At 40.5% G+C, this 21,409-nt stretch overlaps 1 protein-coding gene across 2 annotated transcripts in view; it reads right to left on the bottom strand.

Annotated features, from left to right (window-relative positions):
• The window catches only part of FGD6 (FYVE, RhoGEF and PH domain containing 6), a 104,592-nt gene that overhangs the window by 46,469 nt on the left and 36,714 nt on the right, over positions 1–21,409 (bottom strand). Inside the window, exons 3-5 of one of the 2 annotated variants that reach the window (XM_055585114.1) lie at positions 13,495–13,648; positions 5,344–5,411; positions 5,228–5,258 (exon numbers count right to left, since the gene is read on the bottom strand). In XM_055585114.1, the coding sequence (XP_055441089.1) occupies positions 5,228–5,258; positions 5,344–5,411; positions 13,495–13,648 (253 nt within the window). The remainder of the gene's footprint in view (positions 1–5,227; positions 5,259–5,343; positions 5,412–13,494; positions 13,649–21,409) is intronic. The other variant, XM_055585122.1, reaches the window with a different exon arrangement.

Genomic DNA, 21,409 nt, shown 5'->3' with positions numbered 1-21,409 from the left:
TCTCTCTTAAGATGTATTATTTAAATCATGCTGTTTAGACATTTATAAAATGAGTTTATAGATACATCTATTTAACCAGTCTCCCAGCAGACAGCAAATCAGATAACAAAAACAAAACAAAACCAAAAAAAACATTGTATCATTTGTACTTAATTATATTAGATGTCTAAGGTGTTTTACCTTGAAAATGGTACTTATAAACAATATTATGGAAACCTCTGGATTGGACAACTTCTGATACAAAAAGAAATATAATTAGAGCTCTATCAAACCAAGAATTATTCATCACTTTCTTATCATTCATTTAATAGATATTAATTTAGTGGGATAACACTAACAAAACAGACAAAAATCCCTGCTTTCACAGAGCTTACCTTCTAATGGAAAAAGAAACCTAGGAGGGTATTTTTCAGAAACAAATTCTATTTTGATTGATTTGAGTAAAAGTTTACTTGGTAACAACAAAATTAAATAGTACAGATTTTAACTGATACAAATAATTCTAAATAACAGCACATTAACCTGAAGAATGTCCACTTCACCTGCAGCTAACACTAATTAAGTGCCTAACATTTATTTTGTATGATCACATTTAACCATCACACCAAATGTGGTTATTATTCCCATTTTCAAGAAGAAACCAAGGCTTGATTAATTTCTCCAAGAGCATAGTTAGTGGCAGGAGCACAATTCTTAACCACTAGCCAATTAGTCACAGTCATTCATTCAATAACATTTACTGGGGGCCTTCCACACAATAGGAATGATGGGAAACTCAGAAGATATCCCTGGGTTGGGACGATCTCCTGGGAAAGGGAGGCAACCCACTCCAGTATTCTTGCCTGGAGAATCCCATGGATAGAGGAGCCTGGCAGGCTACAGTCCATGGGGTCACAAAGAGTTGGACACGACTGAGCAGCTAACACTTTCACTTTTTTTCTTTTCTGAAACTATAGGATTGCTGCCCTCACCTAGCTTACTCATTTTAGAAAGTGAAGTAAAGTGAAAGTCGCTCAGTCGTGTCCGACTCTGTGACTCCACGGACTGTAGCCTGCCAGGCTTCTCTGTCCAAGGGATTCTCTAGACCAGAACACTGCAGTGGGCTGCCATTTCCTTCTCCAGGGGATCTTCCCAACCCGGGGATCTAACCCAGGTCTCCCACATTGCAGGCGGATTCTTTACCATCTGAGCAACCAGGGAAGCCCTACATTTTAGAAGAAAAGACTAAAAACAAACAAGTAAACAAACAGATAAACAACATATGTGAAGTATCAAGAAGAAAATAAACACAGGAAAGTTGAAAAGGATGGTCAAAGAAGACCTCTTTGAGGAAGTCACCTTAAGCTCAACTAGAAGGACAAAGAAAGAACTAGCCTGAATGAATGAAGGAAGGATAAATATTCCAGGAAACCGCACTGGCAAAATCTATCAGCAGAAATAACCTTAGCACTGAACTAAAAACTGAAAGCAGGCCATAATGGGACAGAACATAGTCTTTTACAAGTGAGAGAAGGCCTTCCTCTCTTTCACTGCCTTTTCACCTCATTACTAGAAGCCAAATACAGAGCGCCTTACAGGCACAGGGAACCATAACTTACTATCTACATTAGATCATTTCTGACAGTTAAAGGAAGCTCTATTAATAATATTTGTTGCTGCTGTTTAGTCACTAAGTCATGTCTGACTCTTTGCAACCCATGGACTGTAGCCCGCCAGGGTCCTCTGCCCATGGGATTTCCCAGGCAAGAATACTGGAGTGGGTTGCCACTCCCTTCTCCAAGGGATCTTCCTGACCTAGCAATTAAACCTACATTTCCTTCATTGGCAGGCAATTCTTTACCACTGAGTCACCTGAGAAGCCTGTTAATAATATTATGCCAAGACAATAACCAAGATGATCAAAAGCAGACTACGACAGATCGTCATCCTACTTCCAGGACTTGGGACTTGCTAAGGAACAGCTTTTATTCTTAATGCAATGGGAATCATGTAAACAGCTTTAAGCAGGAGAGTGACATGACCTAATACATATTTTAAGAAAATCACCCTTAACACTTCACATGAAAAAATATTTTAAGGAACAGACTGAAGGGGGGTAAAATGGAAATAGGAAGCCCAGTTAAAAGGCTGATGCTGTTTTGAGTAAGAGATGATATTCTGGACTAGGATAGTGGCAGTAAAGAGGAAATACAATCAGCAGGGTTGCTAACAGTTTGGCAAGAGAGGTGAGAGGGAGAAATGAAGAACAAATCCTAGTTTTCTGGCTTTGGCAGCTATATGGATGTCATTACTATTTTGAAAAGAGAATCTCTTTTTTCTTTGGACTCAATAGTGTATTGACTTAGAGACAATGTGTATATTGGACCATTTTTTCAAATCTAGGTCAAAGTCTAAGCGCTCATGGTAGATACTGCAGAGTAAGGACCATATAAAACATTACTTTTAAAGTCTTGCTACTGCCTCTGCAGGCCCAATTTTTTCTCGCAAACATCAGAAGAAGCAAAGCCTTCAACTAAGTACACTGATTCTTAGAATTTTAAGTATACTTTAAATCACATGATCGCTACCCAAATCTAATTCTTTCCAATGTAGTATGATAAAATTCATTAGTTTAGATTTAAAATCACTTTTATGAGCTATATCACCTAGTTCATCAAATTCGAAACAAAGAAATGATAGTGAGCTACAGTGATATATTGACGTGATATACAAAGTATTGGTGAACTACAGAGATACATTAAATTCCAAGTGTGACTACTATACTAGACAGTGCAGATAACTGAACATTTCTGTTTCTGAGAAAGATCTATTCATGTTAATCTAGAGTCTCGAATATGGAAAACTATTCATGGGAAACCATATATAACTGAAATAAGAGCTCCTCCCAAGGCACTAATATAATGGGTTGATTTCCAAAAATACCCACTGGGTTATCTAAAGCCTGTTAGATATTTTAAAGCAGTCATATTTTATCATATAACACAGCAGTTAACTCATTTAGATGAAATCAGATAGCAGCAGCACTCAGGATTACAACTATCCATGAGCTACCTTTGTGGTAGGGGAGTAAACGTGAGCCTTAATAGCATGATTGGAATGTTGGACTGAAACAAGAGATGCTTTTGGCTTTACCCACATTATCCTGGTGACAAAGCCCTCCTAGCAATGGTTCAGAATCTGTTTTAATGCCTGGCTGTTAAGACACCCACTAATGTTGGGCTCTGCTGAGTTACCCTTTGCACATACCAGACAGGATGTTAATATAAGGTTGGCAGATGATCTATTCTCACTCCTACATTAAAAGCTTAGGAGGTTTTGAAGATGTACAAATCAAGGTGAGTTATGGATGACTCACTCTGTTCAACATCAGTGGGGAAGAAGCCGAGACCATCTATCAGATCTGAGATGATAAAGGAAACATTTTGGTCTAATTGTCTATTCTTATGGTGCTTTTGTTTTGTTCCAAAAACACAGAGGTAAGAATCAGGATACCTATTTTTTTTTAAAAATCAAACACTCTGGTAATGCTTTTACTGGGCTTGCCTTGTGGCTCAGTTGGTAAAGAATCAGCCTGCAATTCAGGAGACCTAGGTTCAATCCCTGGGTTGGGAAGATCCCCTGGAGAAGGGAAAGGCTACCCACTCCAGTATTCTGGCCTGGAGAATTCCATGGACTGTATAGTTCACGGGGTCACGAAGAGTTGACTTTCACTTCACTTCATTTCATTGCTTTTAAGTGCTTCTCTACCTACTGGAATCAGAACTTCCTTCATGAAAACAAAATTTTAGTTCAGGAGTAGAGGAAAAGGCATTTAAAAGCATCAGAATTGTGAAAAGTCTCCTGCCTGGTAATATTAAAATGGATACTTCATTCACTGATGCTCTACATGGGAAGAAGGAGAAGAAGAAAATATAACAGCAATTTGAGATCCTATCATATACTTTATAATATTAGGTTTTTTCACATACTTTATTTCACTGATTCTTCATGACCTGAGAGATGAATTTTTTTTTTTTTTTTTGGCCACATGACAGCTTGTGAGATCTTGAGTTCCCTGACGAGGCGTGGAACCTGGACCCTCAGCAGTGAAAGCTCAGAGTTCTAACCACTAGACAGCCATGGATTTCCCCAAACTGTTTTCTAAAATTCACGTACCTAGTAAGAAACAGAATCTACTTAGCTAATGCTTCTCCAAGTGTGGTCTACAAATTGTTATAGGTATACAAAGACATCGGAGAAGGCAATGGCAACCCACTCCAGTACTCTTGCCTGGAAAATCCCATGGACGGAGGGGCCTGGTAGGCTGCAGTCCATGGGGTCGCTAGGAGTCGGACACGACTGAGCAACTTCACTTTCACTTTTCACTTTCATGCATTGAAGAAGGAAATGGCAACCCACTCCAGTGTTCTTGCCTGGAGAATCCCAGGGACGGGGAGCCTGGTGGGCTGCCGTCTATGGGGTCGCACAGAGTCGGATACGACTGAAGCGACTTAGCGGTAGCATACAAAGACATTAGTCAAAAAAAGTAAGAATAAGGGATTAGAAACTTTTCTATCCATTTGACAAGTCATGAATTTTTATTGCATTTTACAAAAGTTTTAGTCTACCACGGATGTGCAATTTAAATATTCATTTGCTCACCAAAGCAGTGTGAAAAGCAGCAGCAATGAACTTGTGAAAATTTGCAGAAGTGCATGAGAAAAATGAATATGCAGCCAGACACATTAACTGTTTCCCAACAGGTTTGTTCAAGTTTACAATTGCAAAAATTGAAAACAGAACTTTAAAAAGTTTGTTTTTAAAATATCTATTTTAAGTGACTTTCTAGGAGATTGTTCATATAGAACAGTTTTGAACACCAACATTCTTTACCCACTGCTGCGCAAAATTCTACTGAAGCAGAGATCTTCTGCAAATGGCCAAGAAGAAATATTATCCTTTTAATAACTCTTTATTATGAGGATAAAAAGTTTAAAGATTTGGAGATACAGATATAAAGGCTCTATTTTTCAGAAATCATCTGGCATACTATACACATACATGAGATTAGTGCACTTTAGAAAATTTCTGTCTTCACATAAATGTGTGAATTTACTAATATAACCATGTATTAGAAAGCATATACATGTATATACATGTTAATTTAATGACACTGAACATATCAAAGGATAGGGAAAGATGTAAAAGAGGATAGTCAGACTTCAAGAAAATATTAGCAGATACTTACAATATGCAAAAGTTTTAACACATCCACAAACCTGTAAAAAACAGCAATGGGAGACATGTTTTAAACGAACCAATGAGGAAACAAATAGTCTTTTGAATTGGAAACTGGATACCTACACTTTTTCTGAGCTCATGATCTCTTTGGCAATATGATGGACTTTACGTTTCATTCCAGTATCTTCACCCTGTGGATAAGAGTGCATTAAGAAAGCATGAACTCATAAAAGGATAAGGAAGATCAGCTTGGAGTTATTCAGATGTACATTCAAGCTCTGATACTTACAGGTTTCAATTAGAACACATTTCATACTATATAATGTCTCAAATGGCAAACATGAAGAATTAGATGTGGTTATTAAACCATGATACAGGAGAAGCTGAGAGCAATCAGTAATCCTCACTGTTATCAATGCCGGATTCATGGAGTACCCTGAGGATCCCCAGAGCCCCAGTGGGGCACACCGTTAGTGGCACAAAACTGAAGTTACATTCTGCAGGGGAAACAGACACCACATGAACTTGTGTTCTTGGGGTGCAGGCAAGTAATTTTAGTTAGTAACTATTTAGTAGGCCTGTTGGAGAAGGCAATGGCAACCCACTCCAGTACTCTTGCCTGGAAAATCCCATGGACGAAGGAGCCTGGTAGGCTGCAGTCCATGGGGTCACTAAGAGCGACTTCACTTTCACTTTTCACTTTCATGCATTGGAGAAGGAAATGGCAACCCACTCCAGGGTTCTTGCCTGGAGAATCCCAGGGACAGGGGAGCCTGGTGGGCTGCCGTCTGTGGGGTCGCACAGAGTCGGACCCGACTGAAGCGACTTAGCAGTAGTAGTAGTAGTAGGCCTGTATCAGAGAAGGCAACGGCACCCCACTCCAGTGCTCTTGCCTGGAGAATCCCACGGACAGAGGAGCCTGGAGGGCTGCAGTCCATGGGGTCGCTGAGGGTCGGACACGACTGAGCGACTTCACTTTCACTTTTCACTTTCATGCGTTGGAGAAGGCAACGGCACCCCACTCCAGTGCTCTTGCCTGGAGAATCCCATGGACAGAGGAGCCTGCAGGGCTGCAGTCCATGGGGTCGCTGAGGGTCGGACACGACTGAGCCACTTCACTTTCACTTTTCACTTTCATGCGTTGGAAAAGGAAATGGCAACCCACTCCAGTGTTCTTGCCTGGAGAATCCCAGGGATGGGAGAGCCTGGTGGGCTGCCGTCCGTGGGGTCGCACAGAGTCAGACACGACTGAAGTGACTTAGCAGCAGGCCTGTATAAGAGTACTTCACCTTCAGTAAAGCCATTTTAAGTCAGACAACTTAAGTGCAGACTGGCAAGTACTCTTCAGTAGTCTATAACCCCACATATCACAGCCATAGGCTTTCTCAACTTACTGAAAATACCTTTTAGAAATATGCTCTTCCTGGAATAGACTGTTTCCTCATAGTCCTCAACTCTGCTGATACACTAATCTGGACATTTCCCCTCTAGAACTGAGACAATAAATTTCTGTTGTTTGGGCTTCCCTGGTGGCTCAGTGGTAAAGAATCTGCCTGTCAGTGCAGGAGACATAAGAGATATGGGTTTGATCCCTGGGTTAGGAAGATCCCCTGCAGGAGGGCATAGCAACCCACTCCAGTATTCTTGACTGGAGAATCCCATGGATAGAGGAGCCTGGCGGGCTACAGTCCATGGGATCTCAAACAGTAAGACATGACTGAGTGACTAACACTTTCATTGTAATTTGGGGTTGCAGCTGCCTCCTAATATCACTGAAGGCAGAGTTTATATTTGTTATCCTCATCCTCTTTGTTATTCTGAAATCATTCCCAAGAGGAAGAACATACCATTTTTACTCCATCATTTAAAAATCTGAAGTTAGTAATTCACTATCTGAAATCACTGCAGATGGTGACTACAGCTATGAAATTAAAAGACATTTGCTCCTGGGAAGAAAAGCTATGACAAGCCTAGATAGCATATTAAAAAGCAGAGACATTACTTTACTGACAAAGGTCCGTCTAGTCAAAGCTATGGTTTTTCCAGTAGTCATGTATGGATGCCAGAGTTGGACCATAAAGAAAGCTGAGTGACAAAGAATTGATGCTTTTGAACTGTGGTGTTGGAGAAGATGGACAGCAAGGAGATCAAACCAGTCAATCCTCAAGGAAATCAGTCCCGAATATTCACTGCAAGGACTGATGCTGAAGCTGAAGCTCCATTACTTTGGCCACCTGATGTGAAGAATTGACTCACTAGAAAAGACCCTGCTGGGAAAGACTGCAGGCAGGAGAAGGGGACAACAGAGGATGAGGTGGTTGGATGGCATCACCGACTCAATCGACATGAGTTTGAGCAAGCTCCAGCAACTGGTGATGGACAGGGAAGCCTGGCGTGCTGTAGTCCATGGGGTCACAAAGAGTTGGACAAAACTGAGCAACTGAACTAAACTGATCCATCATCCGATAGCATGGTTAGTAGGAGAAAACAGCTTCACCATCAGCTAATTCATTGCTCTGCAGCTGAAAACACTTCTGATCATTAAAACCAGGAGGCAATGCATGAGACAGGGTGCTCAGGGCTGGTGCACTGGGATGACCCTGAGAGATGGGATGGGGAGAGAGGGGGAGGGGGGTTCAGGATGGGTAACACATGTACACCCGTGGCTGATCCATGTCAATGTATGGCAAAAACCACTACAATATTGTAAAGTAATTAGCCTACAATTAAAATAAATAAATTAATTACAAATAAATAAATAAAACCACCAGACAACTCTTATTAATTTTCAGATTCCTAGGTAACTGTCTTGGAAATTTTGATTTTGTACTTCTGAAATGGGGCATGAAAGTAGATGTTAGAAGAAGGGATTGAACATAAATAAGAAATAGCTCCAGGCTTCCAGACGTGAACAAGGGAGCAAACCACACATACAAATAACTATACAGAAGGACATGGACTTGCCTGGTGGCTCAGATGGTTAAAAATCTGCCTGCAATGCAAGAGACATGGGTTTGATCCCTGGGTCAAGAAGATCCCCAGGAGAAGGAAATGCCAACCCACTCCCGTATTTTCGCCTGGAGAATTCCATGGATAAAGGAACCCGGTGGGCCACAGTCCATGGAGCTGAAGAGTCCAACAGGACTGAGTGACTAACACTTTGACTTTTCATATATAAGGACATCTGTGAAATGTGCTGATTATCTCGAAGGAGAGAAAGATCATAATCAGGCAGTGGTACGATCATAATCAGGAAAAGATCGACAAAGAATAAAAAATTTAATGACCTTCAGTCACTCCTTAAACAGACATAAAATACTCACATCCCAGATACTATACATATCCACTGATCAAAGCCAGAAACCTGGACTCTACGTTCTTCTCCACCCTCTATGATCACAACTGAATCATTGAGCCCTGTTGATCTGTACTTCTGAATATTTTATTAATCCTCTCCTCTCCTTTCATACTGCCTCCTTATTTCTGGTCTACACTACTGAAGTAATCTCAGTGGCTCCCTTGCTCTAGATTTACCCCCGCTGCAACCATTCTCTGCATTGCCAGTAGACAGCTAGGCTCTCAACTGCGAATACGATCACATCTGTCCTCAGGCTGAAGCACGTTAGCAGCCCCTATCACGGAACTTCCTTCTCCATGTGTATACGGCACTCCACATGAGGGTCTGGTTATCTTCACTAGTCTCATTCCTGCTCCTCCACGGTGTGTACTCTCTCCTCCAGCCAAACTGGAACCACCTGGAAACTCCACGTGTGCTCTGCCCTTACATGTCTGTCCTGCGTCGACTTCCCTCCTTACCAGCTCCGCCTCCCCCGAAGATTTCTGCTCATTATATTCCAACCCATCTTTTAAAGGGGCAGGCACTCAGTTTTCTCCTTGACAAAGGCTGCCTTTATATTCTCTGTTCTCTCCCTCCCATCCTTGGGGATGTCATTTGGATGACAAGATTATTCTCTTACTGGGGTAGAGTTTACAGGACTTAACCCAGTGGGTTGTGTTTATTTGCTGACCCATCTTTCTCTAGTCTGTGATCTTATTCACCCTTGCCCTCTTAGGCACCAAGCAGAGTGCCTGGTTCACTCTGCACTTAAGACGCATGAATGAGCAAGTGTACAAGGGTGGCTACCATCTGCTCAGAATCTAAGACCAGAGAGCACTACTTTTGAGTAACAGGAAAATGTAAATTCAAACTAACAAACAAAAGGCTCATTACAGCTATTTCATCATGTAAAAGAACAGAATGTTGGACTAGATGATTAACGGTCTGCTGCTGCAATTCTAAACTTTTAGGAGTCTGTATATTCTGCTTTCTACTTTACCTTTTAAACTAGGAAGATGGCAGGGCTAAAGAAGGACAGAAACTACTAGAAAATGATTCAGAGGATTACAATCATTTTCAAAGTAGAAAGAAAGCCAAAGATAATCAAAAAACAAAATAAAAAGCTCTATATTAACTCCAACTTGCAAGAACAATGATTCTGACCCAAGTCAAACTATGACGGGAAAGTACATCCCACTGTAAAACCTCAAGAGAGAGGCCTTATTTGGTGTCTTAACTTCTCTGTTAATGTAAGTCCTCACTTAAACTACATCACATTTCAAAGGAGGCTGCCTGTTAGATAACTGCATGTCCCCAAGTACACAGTCATGGAAGTTGAAACAAGAGTCACAAATGAGATTACTTTGTTAAGGTCATAAAATAATTCAAACAAATTCCAAACAGAACCTTTGATCTGAAATTTAATTTTATGTTCTGATCTCCTGGTAACAGCCCAGCTTTGTAAATTCTTAACTATGTTCTATTCTTTTCATATTTGTTCACAAGTAAAATCTAGTGAAATTTATCCATTACTTTAAAACAGAATTTGTAAAACATCTCTGCTGTATCACTTGAGTTCTACTAAAAATAATATATATGGAATTTAGAAAGATGGTAATGATAACCTGTATGCGAGACAGCAAAAGAGACACAGATGTATAGAACAGTCTTATGGACTCTGTGGGAGAGGGCGAGGGTGGGATGATTTGGGAGAATGGCATTGAAACATGTATAATATCATATGTGAAACGAAACGCCAGTCCAGGTTCAATGCATGATACAGGATGCTCGGGGCTGGTGCACTGGGATAACCCAGAGGGACGGTATGCGGAGGGAGGTGGAGGGGGGTTCAGGATGGGGAACACGTGTACACCTGTGGCGGATTCATGTTGATGTATGGCAAAACCAATACAATACTGTAAAGTATAAAAAAAAAACCTGAACAACCAGATCACCCAAGAAACATCTCCATATCATTAAATAATCCCACAAACGAGGTGACACCATGATGAACTTAAAAAAAAAAGTCCTCTTAGGTTTTCACCTCTCTCTTCATGGTATGTACCATATGAGCTGTTACACACACACAAAAACATGTGGGGGAGGGAGGCAGAGAAGTCAATATTTAGGAGGGGTGAATAGTGGCGAATATTCTAACCATAATGAAGCAGAATGAATAACATATCTCATTTTTAAACAATCATTTATTAAGTACTGAAAATAAAGACCAAAAAATATAAAACTAAAAAATTGGAAAAGAAAAAATTTGCATGGCTACTCCCTCCATCCCAAACATGTTCCATCAACATCATTCAGATTCTGTGGCTCAAACCAAGTTATTAGCAGTGACAGATTTTGGCTACAAACCTCAGTTCCGGAGGTTCCAAGGCAAGTTATTTAACCTGTTTATAAAAAGTCCCTTTCTTCATGTGAAGAAGAGAAAAAGAGGACAGTTGTCAAATCTATATCCCCGGACGATTTTGAAGATTAAGTGTAATAACCTGCACAGAGACAGGCACAGACACACAGATGTGGTAAGGGCAGTTTTCTTGCTTTTATGGTGGCACTTTTCTCTTTCCAGGAATAACTTTTTGAACATCAGTTTGTTGTTCCTTCACAAGTTAAAGATAAGGGCGCAGTGGCACACATTCTCTCTTCTCTGCTTCTACTGAGTCTGGCACTTTGGTAAGGGAATGTTATTGGCATCTAGACACGTATTTGTGATGTGCCCATTATATGTCCATGGAATGGGGTATTTGCTATAGTTTGAAATAAGTCCCTCCAAAATGAACGCTCAAGTCTTAACTCCCAGGACCTCAGAATGCGACCTGATTTGGAAATAGGCTTGTTTCAGATGTAGTAAGTTAAAAATGAGGTCATTTTGGACTATGGTATGCTCCCAATCTAGTAAGATTTGTTTCCTTCTAAGAAGAGGAGACACAGGCACACACACACACAGCGAGCATACCATGTGATGACAGGGGCAGGACTGAAGTGCTGGAGCTATAAGCCAAGGAACCCTAAGGATGGCCGGCAAACCACAGGAAGAGTAAGTCAAGATTCTTCCTTAGAGGTTTCAGAGAGAGTTTGGCCTTGCCAACACCTTGATTTTGGAATTCTGGCCTCCAGAACTGTTAAATAATCAGTTAATTATTAATTGTTAATTTCTGTTTTCAAGACACTCAGTGTTTGGTACTCTGTAACAACTTGCCTACAAAACTAATACAATCTACTACAAACACAAGCACAGACGTACATCACACGTGTTTAATGTGCATAAATTTCTTTGAGTCACAAAGATTTACAAAGTGTTTTGGCAACTACTAGCCTGCTTGAGACTCAGAACATTACTGTCCCGCTGAATAAACTGAGACATTTAAAATCAAAGAAGTTATAAAAGAAGGTCTACTCCTATGCTTCTACTCCAAAGACTTCTTTTGGAAACTATCACCTTTTCTCCTTGAGTTACTGGCTGGCTACAGCCACATTTGTGGTCCACCCTTGGCTGATATATACGGACTATATGATACGCATGTGCTATGCTCAGTCGCTCAGTCGTGTCTGACTCTGTGTGACCCCATGGGCTGTAGCCCACCAGGCTCCTCTGTCCATGGGATTCTCCAGGCAAGAATCCTGGAGTGGGCTGCCATGCCCTCCTCCTCTGTACTAACCTTTCTCTTAGCACAATTATTTTCCCTTTATCAGGATTTTAATCTTTCTTTAACAACTTTTCTGAGATATAATTCACATTTCATAAATATATTTTTGTCTTTTTAAAATATATAACTAAGTGGCTTTTTTAAATATTCAGGATTTGCAACCATCACCACAAGCTAAGTTTAGAACATTTTTATCACCCCCAAAAGAAACTAGTGGTTCCACTCAACTCCATGATCCAATACTTTATAGCACAGAAATGAAGTCTTGTGAATAATAAATATCAGAGTCATTGCATTCTTTTCACGTACTAGACAGTATTCCAAGACTTTACATATATCAACTAATTTAGTTGACACAATTCTATGAAATAAGTACTATATTTTTCTTCATAACACTGAGTTCTTTAGCTCAAAGAGGTTAAATAATTTGCCCAAGGCTATTGAGATCATAGGTGGTGGCACTGGAATTTAAATCTAGACAATTACAAAACATGTGCCAATCACTTAAGGCTGAAAGTTAATTTAAACAAAGCAAAACTGTAGTAAAGAGGAAGCACAATGGTCTGATAAATTATGACACAGGAGTTAAGTGACATGGATTTTCTCTAGGGCTTGATAAGTTTGCTATGTGAATCCTTTCAAATTCCATCTTCCTGTAACATTTCAACACATTCTGGGGATATTACTGATAACACTTTTTTTTCCATTGCAACTATTTCTTTATTCAAAGAATTATGATTTAAAATGAAACATACACATCTCAAACTAGAGAAATAGTGTCATGAACTCCCATGTATCTGTGATACATCTTAAATAATTACCAGTACATGGACAATCCTGTTTCATGTATACAGAAAATAGACACATAGTGGATCATTTCAAAGCACATCTGGAGGTACTACTGACAGTGATCTTTATTCTATCCCTAAAAAGATCTGATTGAGTATGAAATGCATCTAATTCCTTTCTTTCAAGTAGAATCACCAGCAGTACAGGAAGCAATCTTAAGAAGGGTTTTTATTATCAAAAGAAAATCAAAGGACGTTACCAAAAACAGTTTCTCGAAAATTACTAAATAATCTCTAAATGATATGTTCTTTGAAATATGAAAACGTCTCAGGGACATATAGCAAGAATTAAATAACTAGAAAGATGTTTTATAAGGTTTTGAAAACTAAGGAAGGATTTTATGCCTATCATGATAATAAATATTACTTCTGAGTGTCCTGAGAGGTCAAAAAACACAAAAGTAGAAACTTTTAAATACCAACAACATACCTGTTTATCATCCAGCAGATCAGCCTCCCCTTTACTAGAAGCAGAGCTGACATCATCTTCATCTGAACTGTTGATGACTTCCTCTTCATCGGAAGGAAGGTCACCAAGACCAAGGTCCAGATCACTGTGTCCCTCCTGGGATGCTCCAGAACTGCTTTAATAGAGAATATCGCATTAGACATCCTTGAGAACAAGAAATCTTACCAAAAACAAACTGTGAGGGCTTCCCTAGTGACTCAACAGTAAAGAATCTGCCTGCCAATGCAGAAGACACAGGTTTGATCCCTATCTCACGTGTCACGGAGCAACTAAGCCCGTGTGCCACAACCATTGACCCTGTGCTCTAGAGCCCAGGAGCCACAACTAGTGAGCCCACGTGCCACAGCCACTGAAGCCTTCATGCCCTAGAGCCTGTGCTCCACAGAGAAGCCACCACAATGAGGAGCCCACGGGGGGGGGTTTAGTCGCTCAGTCGTCTCCAACTCTTGCAACCCCAGGGACTGTAGCCTGCCAGGCTCCTCTGTCCATGGGATTCTCCAGGCAAGAATACTGGAGTGGATTGCCATTTCCTTCTCCAGGGGATCTTACCGACCCAGGAATCGAACCTGAGTCTCCTGCATTGCAGGCAGATTCTTTACCAAATGAGCTACGAGGGAAGCCCGAGCATCGCAATTATAGAGTAGCCCCTGCTCGCCACAACTAGAGAAAAGCTGACACAGCAATGAAGACCAAGCACAGTCAAAAACAAATAAATAAATTATATATATATATACACACACACATATGTATGTGTGTGTGTATATATATATATATGCATACACATATGTATGTGTGTGTGTATATATATATATATATGGGCTTCCCTGGTGAATCAGACAGTAGACTCTGACTGCAATGCAGGAGATTCAGGTTCAATCCCTAGGTTGGGAAGATCCCCTGGAGAAGGGAATGGCAACCCACTCCAGGATTCTTGCCTAGAGAATTCCATGGACAGAGAAGCCTGGTGGGCTACAGTCCATGGAGTTGCAAGAGCCAGACACGACTGAGTGACTAATACACACACACAAATTGTGTGAGGTAAGCAAAGCACATCTAAGGGATCTGAAGGGATGGAAAGAGTCAGATCAACCAAACTCTCCCTTCCCTTTCCCCATCTCAGTTGTTAAAAACCCAAATTCATCTTGGATTTAAAATGGATCATCTTGAAAAACATGTGTTTTGTTTTGTTTTTTTACAACAAACCAGTGAATAACATAAAAAAGGCAGACTTACAGATACAGAAAACAAACTAGTGGTTACTAGTGGCAGGGGGAAGGTATAATACATCGGGTGTAAGACAGACTCAAATGTATTCCTCAACATGGGGAATATGGCCAATATTTTGTAATAAATGTAAACGGAAAGTGATCTTTAAAAATTGCATAAAAAAAACAAAAACAACACTTAATGGGGCTTTCCTGCTGGTCCAGTGGTTAGGAATCCACCTGCTAATGCAGGGGACACGGGTTCCATCCCTGGTCTGGGAAGATTCCACATGCCAAGGGGCAACTAAGCCCGTGAGCCACGACTACCGAAGCCCACACAACCTGGAGCCTGTGCTCCACAGTAAGAAAAGCCACCTCAGCAAGGAGCCGGTGCACCGCGACTGGAGCAGCTCCTGTTCTCCGCAACTAGAGAAAGTCCGCAGCAACACGGGCCCGGTGCGGCCAAAAAACAAATAAATACAACTGGATAAATCTTAAAAACAAAAAAACAGACCAAACCTAACATGTATTTCTGTGACAGGAAGGTGGGTAAGGAGCGAGTTTCCCAGATGCGCCTATTCTATGCTTTAATATACCCCTGATATTATATTATAGTATATTAATATAATATACTATTATAGTATATTAATATAATCAGGTCTCTACAAACACAAAGCAAGAAGAAGAGGTGGCCTGGGTTACTGATCACGTTAATGTTTCAACATTAGAAGAGGTGTTGCTTCCTTAGGTCTCAGAGATTTGTTTTTTTTAAAAGAGCAACTAACAAATCTCTAAGTATTGGGATGTACTGATGGCGACCATAACGCACAATCCATGTGCTACTGTGAACATGTGCCCACCTCTCTGGTCATCACTGCTGCCTTTCATGTAACCACATCTGAGGATGGGCACAAAATCTCCAGCTGGCTCCAGACATGCTGAATCAGAAACTCTATAGAGATGCAGGGCCCCTAAGGGATACAGGCTGGAGTTTGAAAACCCTATTGTACAAGGCCATTTATCAACTCCTCCTCACCAGCCTGACATCAACAACATTTCTCACTCTGTACTGAGAATTCTTGAATCTAAAAGACACTGTGGCAATCCAATCTGCGAGGGGAATTCCATAGGAAAGCTCCCAAGGAAGGCAACAGAAATAATCCTAGCTTTAAGTTGTAAAGACTCAGGAAGAAAAGGACTGTAATAACGGCTTTCCTGTTTGTAGGCTGTAAGAATATTTGCAGAATAGAAGAGTCAGAAAAAGATCCATAGAAAATCATCAGGGAAAATACTAAGGCAGAATAAGGCGACAGTTCCATTCCCTGCGGCAGGTTTCTTTTTCAGGTCATGGGTAGGTCACTCAACTGCCAAGATTCCTAACAAATCATGAGGTTTTCTAACGGGAATCTTAAAAGTTAAATTTTGTGCCAGTTCCTGATTACACACTGTAGGATACAGACTTGCCTCAGAAGCCATTCCTGAAGCCCAACTGTTATACACACCAGTTGGATGGAGGCAGAACGCCAAAGGAACACTTCCTCCTGCCAAAGTTACAGTTTCCTATTACTCAGGGGCAGAGGGCCTTGGGGAATAATATCACAGCCTCAATTAAGTGGGTGCATATCTTATCACAGCTCCCCATGACCCAAAGATTCACCCCTGGGGTGGTGGCTGGGGTGGACAGCAGAGCAGTCAAATCACTGGCAATATTCACTTGTTTCTTGGTGCAGGGATAGGAGCCCAACCCAGCTGCGTAATTAGGTGACTGAGATGAGAGAAAGTAAATGAGAGTTAGGATATACAAACTGCTGGATTCATCCATATATGCAGAAGGAAATATACCTTCAACTTGCTTTTTATCTTAGTTCTTAATTTCCTCACATCCTCTGAAACTCTGCTACTCAAAACATATTCAGTCTATGAGCAACTTCAGCATCACCAGGAAGCCTTTTAGAAAAATAAAACCGCAGTCCCGCCCCACCCCAATGAATCAGAAGCTGGTTTTAACAAAACCCGAGTAATTTGATTTTTCGGATCAGCCTATCCATGAGTTCTTTAAGATTCAGCAGTATAAAAATTCCAAATAGTAATACAGCTGTAGTACCTATGAGGAAATTAGGTTTATTTTGTCTAGGGAACACCGAGAGGTGTTTCCTGGATTAACATTTGGAGAGCTATTTTGAAGAAGACAGCAACCAGTTGGTTGCCACATCCATTCACGGACACAAAAGTTCACAAAAGTTAACATTTAAGAACAAGGGGACAAAAAGTAAGTAAGTAAATAAATAAAATTTTTAAATAAGGATCAAAGGAATAAAAAGCTTTAAATATTAAAAACAAGGATCAAAATATACCTCCATACAACTTCAGGAGATTTTAGTTCTGAAAATTGCTTACCTAGAGAAAACCTTCCCTGGCCATCCTCTACCTACTCCAAATTAGATTATCTGGCTCTTCTCAATCCTACATGCTCTTACTTGGTGGTACATTTTTTTTCTCTCATTAAAATGTAAACTCTTAAGGACAAGGAAATTGTCTTTTTCAGTTGAACTGCCATCACATTACTTGATATGTAATATGCACTCAATATATTTTTATTGAATGAACAAAAAGGATATTAGAAACCAATGGGTGTTAAATTTCAGAAGTTCAGATAATGTATGTGGTACTGGTGATGCCAGATAAAGGCCCGGGGCAGGGAGAATACTGGAAAAACGATGGTTTTTAAAGGAAAACGGACATCTGGGCATCATCATCAATGGTACAGAAGAATGCTGGTATTCACAAAACAAAAAAACCATTTTGCCTACCAAAGGAATCTCTTGTGAGTAGTTAGTGGAAAACAAGCTTGGAGAAAATGACAGGTGCCAAGCTGTCAAGAAGCATGAAGAGTTTACACGTATCTTATAGACCTGCAACAAGGAGACTGAGATCTTCCAGTAGACCTCAAAGATCTCCGCAATATATCTCCAAGATGCATGTCACTATCACATTCTTTTTTACTGACTATGCCAAAGCCTTTGACTGTGTGGATCACAATAAACTGTGGAAAATTCTGAAAGAGATGGGAATACCAGACCACCTGATCTGCCTCTTGAGAAATTTGTATGCAGGTCAGGAAGCAACAGTTAGAACTGGACATGGAACAACAGACTGGTTCCAAATAGGAAAAGGAGTACGTCAAGGGCTCCTTTTGTATATTGTCACCCTGCTTATTTAACTTCTATGCAGAGTACATCATGCGAAACGCTGGACTGGAAGAAACACAAGCTGGAATCCAGATTGCCAGGAGAAATATCAATAACCTCAGATATGCAGAAGATACCACCCTTATGGCAGAAAGTGAAGAGGAACTCAAAAGCCTCTTGATGAAAGTGAAAGTGGAGAGTGAAAAAGTTGGCTTAAAGCTCAACATTCAGAAAACGAAGATCATGGCATCCGGTCCCATCACTTCATGGGAAATAGATTGGGAAACAGTGGAAACAGTGTCAGACTTTATTTTTTTGGGCTCCAAAATCACTACAGATGGTGACTGCAGCCATGAAATTAAAAGACGCTTACTCCTTGGAAGGAAAGTTATGACCAACCTAGATAGCATATTCAAAAGCAGAGACATTACTTTGCCAACAAAGGTTTGTCTAGTCAAGGCTATGGTTTTTCCTGTAGTCATGTATGGATGTGAGAGTTGGACTGTGAAGAAGGCTGAGCGCCGAAGAATTGATGATTTTGAACAGTGGTGTTGGAGAAGACTCTTGAGAGTCCCTTGGACTGCAAGGAGATCCAACCAGTCCATTCTGAAGGAGATCGGGCCTGGGATTTCTTTGGAAGGAATGATGCTAAAGCTGAAACTCTAGTACTTTGGCTACCTCATGCGAAGAGTTGACTCATTGGAAAAGACTCTGATGCTGGGAGGGATTGGGGGCAGGAGGAGAAGGGGACGACAGAGGATGAGATGGCTGGATGGCATCACTGACTCGATAGACATGAGTCTGGGTGAACTCCGGGAGTTGGTGACGGACAGGGAGGCCTGGCGTGCTGCAATTCATGGGGTCCCAAAGAGTCGGACACGACTGAGCGATAGAACTGAACTGAGCTTAGCGGGTTTATTACAATATTGCTCCTGTTTTATGTTTTAGATTTCCTGGATGAGAGGCATGTAGGATCTGAGTTTCCTGACCAGGGATCGAACCTGCACCCCTTGTACTGCAAGGTGAAGTCTTAACCACTGGACTACCTGGGAAGTCCCTATACATCTTTCTTATTTGTGCCAACAGAGAAGAGAATGGCACCTCTTCCGTCAATCAAGTTTTGTAAGCACAGTACCTACCCCTTTTTCCCCATATCCCACCCCCTCCAAGCAGAGGAAAGGATATCCTTGTTTATTAGCATCACTAAGGTCACCTTGATGATTTCTGAGCTTAAGTTGAAGCTAAAGCAGCTCCCCACACACCTGGATGGTAAACAGTACAGATCAATTATGGTTTCTGAAGCTTAAGAGGGAGGAACCTTTGTAGACCAAAATAGGGTTTTAGGAGCATTAATTTTGTAACCTCAAACCAATGAACTGAAATGGAGATAGGCAGAGTGACAGAAAGGGAAGAAGACCTAGGAGATAATATCCATAGAGCAGGCAGCCTGAGCCAGGGTGGCTACATCAGAAATTGAGAGGAAGGGCTGGACATACAAGGAAAAAACGTCACCAGAGCTAGGGTAAAGAGGGGGCAAAAAACTCAAGTCTTCCTTCAAAGTTTCATGAACAGTCACCAGCAGAATGAGGGAGGCACGTCAATTGAAACAGAAATACACCAACAGAGGATCTGATTTTAAAAGAAAGATAATGGAGTCAGCAGCAAAATCAGGAAACATGCCACCTAGAACCCACATACATGCTCATCTCTACATGACTAAACAGAGAAAAACTGTTGATTACTCAATTTTCCCATGTAACCGTGAACAGCTTTAAAACCTATCTAATAATTTTAGATTCCTGATAATGAAACATGGATTTCTTACCTATGCTACTAGTCACTGAGTTCAGGCTCCTCCATTCCTTACACTCCCTTCCCACTCTCAGAAAGGTAACATCCTAACACAGTCTGCTTTCAGGGTTAAAGGCACAAGACATAGTGTTTCCTCCACACTTTCCTGCCTAGTTATTACATAATTTGAAAACTGAAATAAAAGGACAGTAAGCTGCAAAAACAACAAAAACAGAGTCACAATTGGGCTCTCCTTTTGCAGGCCATCCTTTCCAAAAGTAAACTGGGATAAAAACACAGACAAGGAGAGCCAGAAGCAAATTACTACTGATTTAGGTAACTGCTCCTTCAGTCTCACATGCCAAGGATCCTTGCATGTGGAGTGGTGATTATTTACTGTCATCACTTAAAAAAAAAAATTTGACTTATTTGTTGTTATTTTCTATATATAAACAGTACATTTTATACTGGAAGTACATCAAACTTCTCTTTTTATCACATCAAGGATGATCTCTCTTTTTAAAAAGTAATTCTTTAAAAAATTTTTTTCTATTTTATCTATTTCCTCAAAGAGTTTTTAGAAACATGAAACCTGCATGGAACCAAGCTAGGCATAAAAGTTGCCAGGGTTCAGCAACGAAACATCCTTGTGAACCTCTATTAAATTAGAGTCTAGCAAGCGGAGGGGAGAAAGCCAAGGATGACACAGAAATGAAAAGAGGAGCAGAATCAACAGAACACGTTTTCAAAGCACTGAAAGCAGTTTTGGCAAATCCAATTATCTTTTACCTCTCTTGCCTGTGATCTTATTTGGAGCCCCTTAAACAAAGAAAATCTTCCTGCAACGCAGGAGACACAGGTTCAATCCCTGGGTTGGCAGCAACCCACTCCAGTATTATTGCCTGGAGAATCCCACGGACAGAGGAGCCTGCTGGGCTACGGTCTATGGGGTGGCAAAGAGTCGGACACGACTGAGCAACTAAACAACAGCAAAACAAAGAACATTCCCTGTAATTTCTCCAAGTGTGAAAAAAAGAAATCCACTCTAATATTCTCACCTTCAAAGTTTCTCTCTCATTTTCAAGTGACAACTTGTAAATCCAAATTTCTGTCATCTTTCATCTCTTCTTTCTACTCCTGGACCAAACTGAACAGAACACCTGCTAGTCTTCAAGATGTCAAAATTCTTTTGCAAATGCTGTCTCATTATGACTTGGTGATTATGTGCTTCCTTTAGCTACTTTCATATTTATCACAGAGTAAGTGGGGAAAACGACCAAGGAAAACTTGAAGGATGAACATAACAAGGAAAAATCAGGAAAAAAAAATTTTAAAACAAGTCATATATTATATAATGTAAAGTATATAAGACAGGTTTACAATTTCACTGGAAAATTGTTTCTATTTAGTTTCCCCAGGAAACTTTCTACTCTTTCACTTCAGTTCCTTTATAGAATTGCAGATTCCACTGTCAAGTTGAAAACTAGGCATTAAATCAACAACAACAAATTTTAAACACCATTCACTTTCTTATTTTCAGGTCCTCTTCTCAATTATGCAGTATGTATGGAATTTTCTCTACCCACTACGCACATGACTTTCCCAGGAACTACCCCTAAAATAAGAAAGATTTCTATTTCTTTTAGGAAATACGGAACAACTCGGGAATTTGCCCTACATAACATTTTCATC

This window comes from Bubalus kerabau, chromosome 1, assembly GCF_029407905.1.
Source record: "Bubalus kerabau isolate K-KA32 ecotype Philippines breed swamp buffalo chromosome 1, PCC_UOA_SB_1v2, whole genome shotgun sequence".
NCBI lineage: Eukaryota > Metazoa > Chordata > Mammalia > Artiodactyla > Bovidae > Bubalus > Bubalus kerabau.
This window is presented reverse-complemented; position numbering and strand designations above follow the sequence as displayed.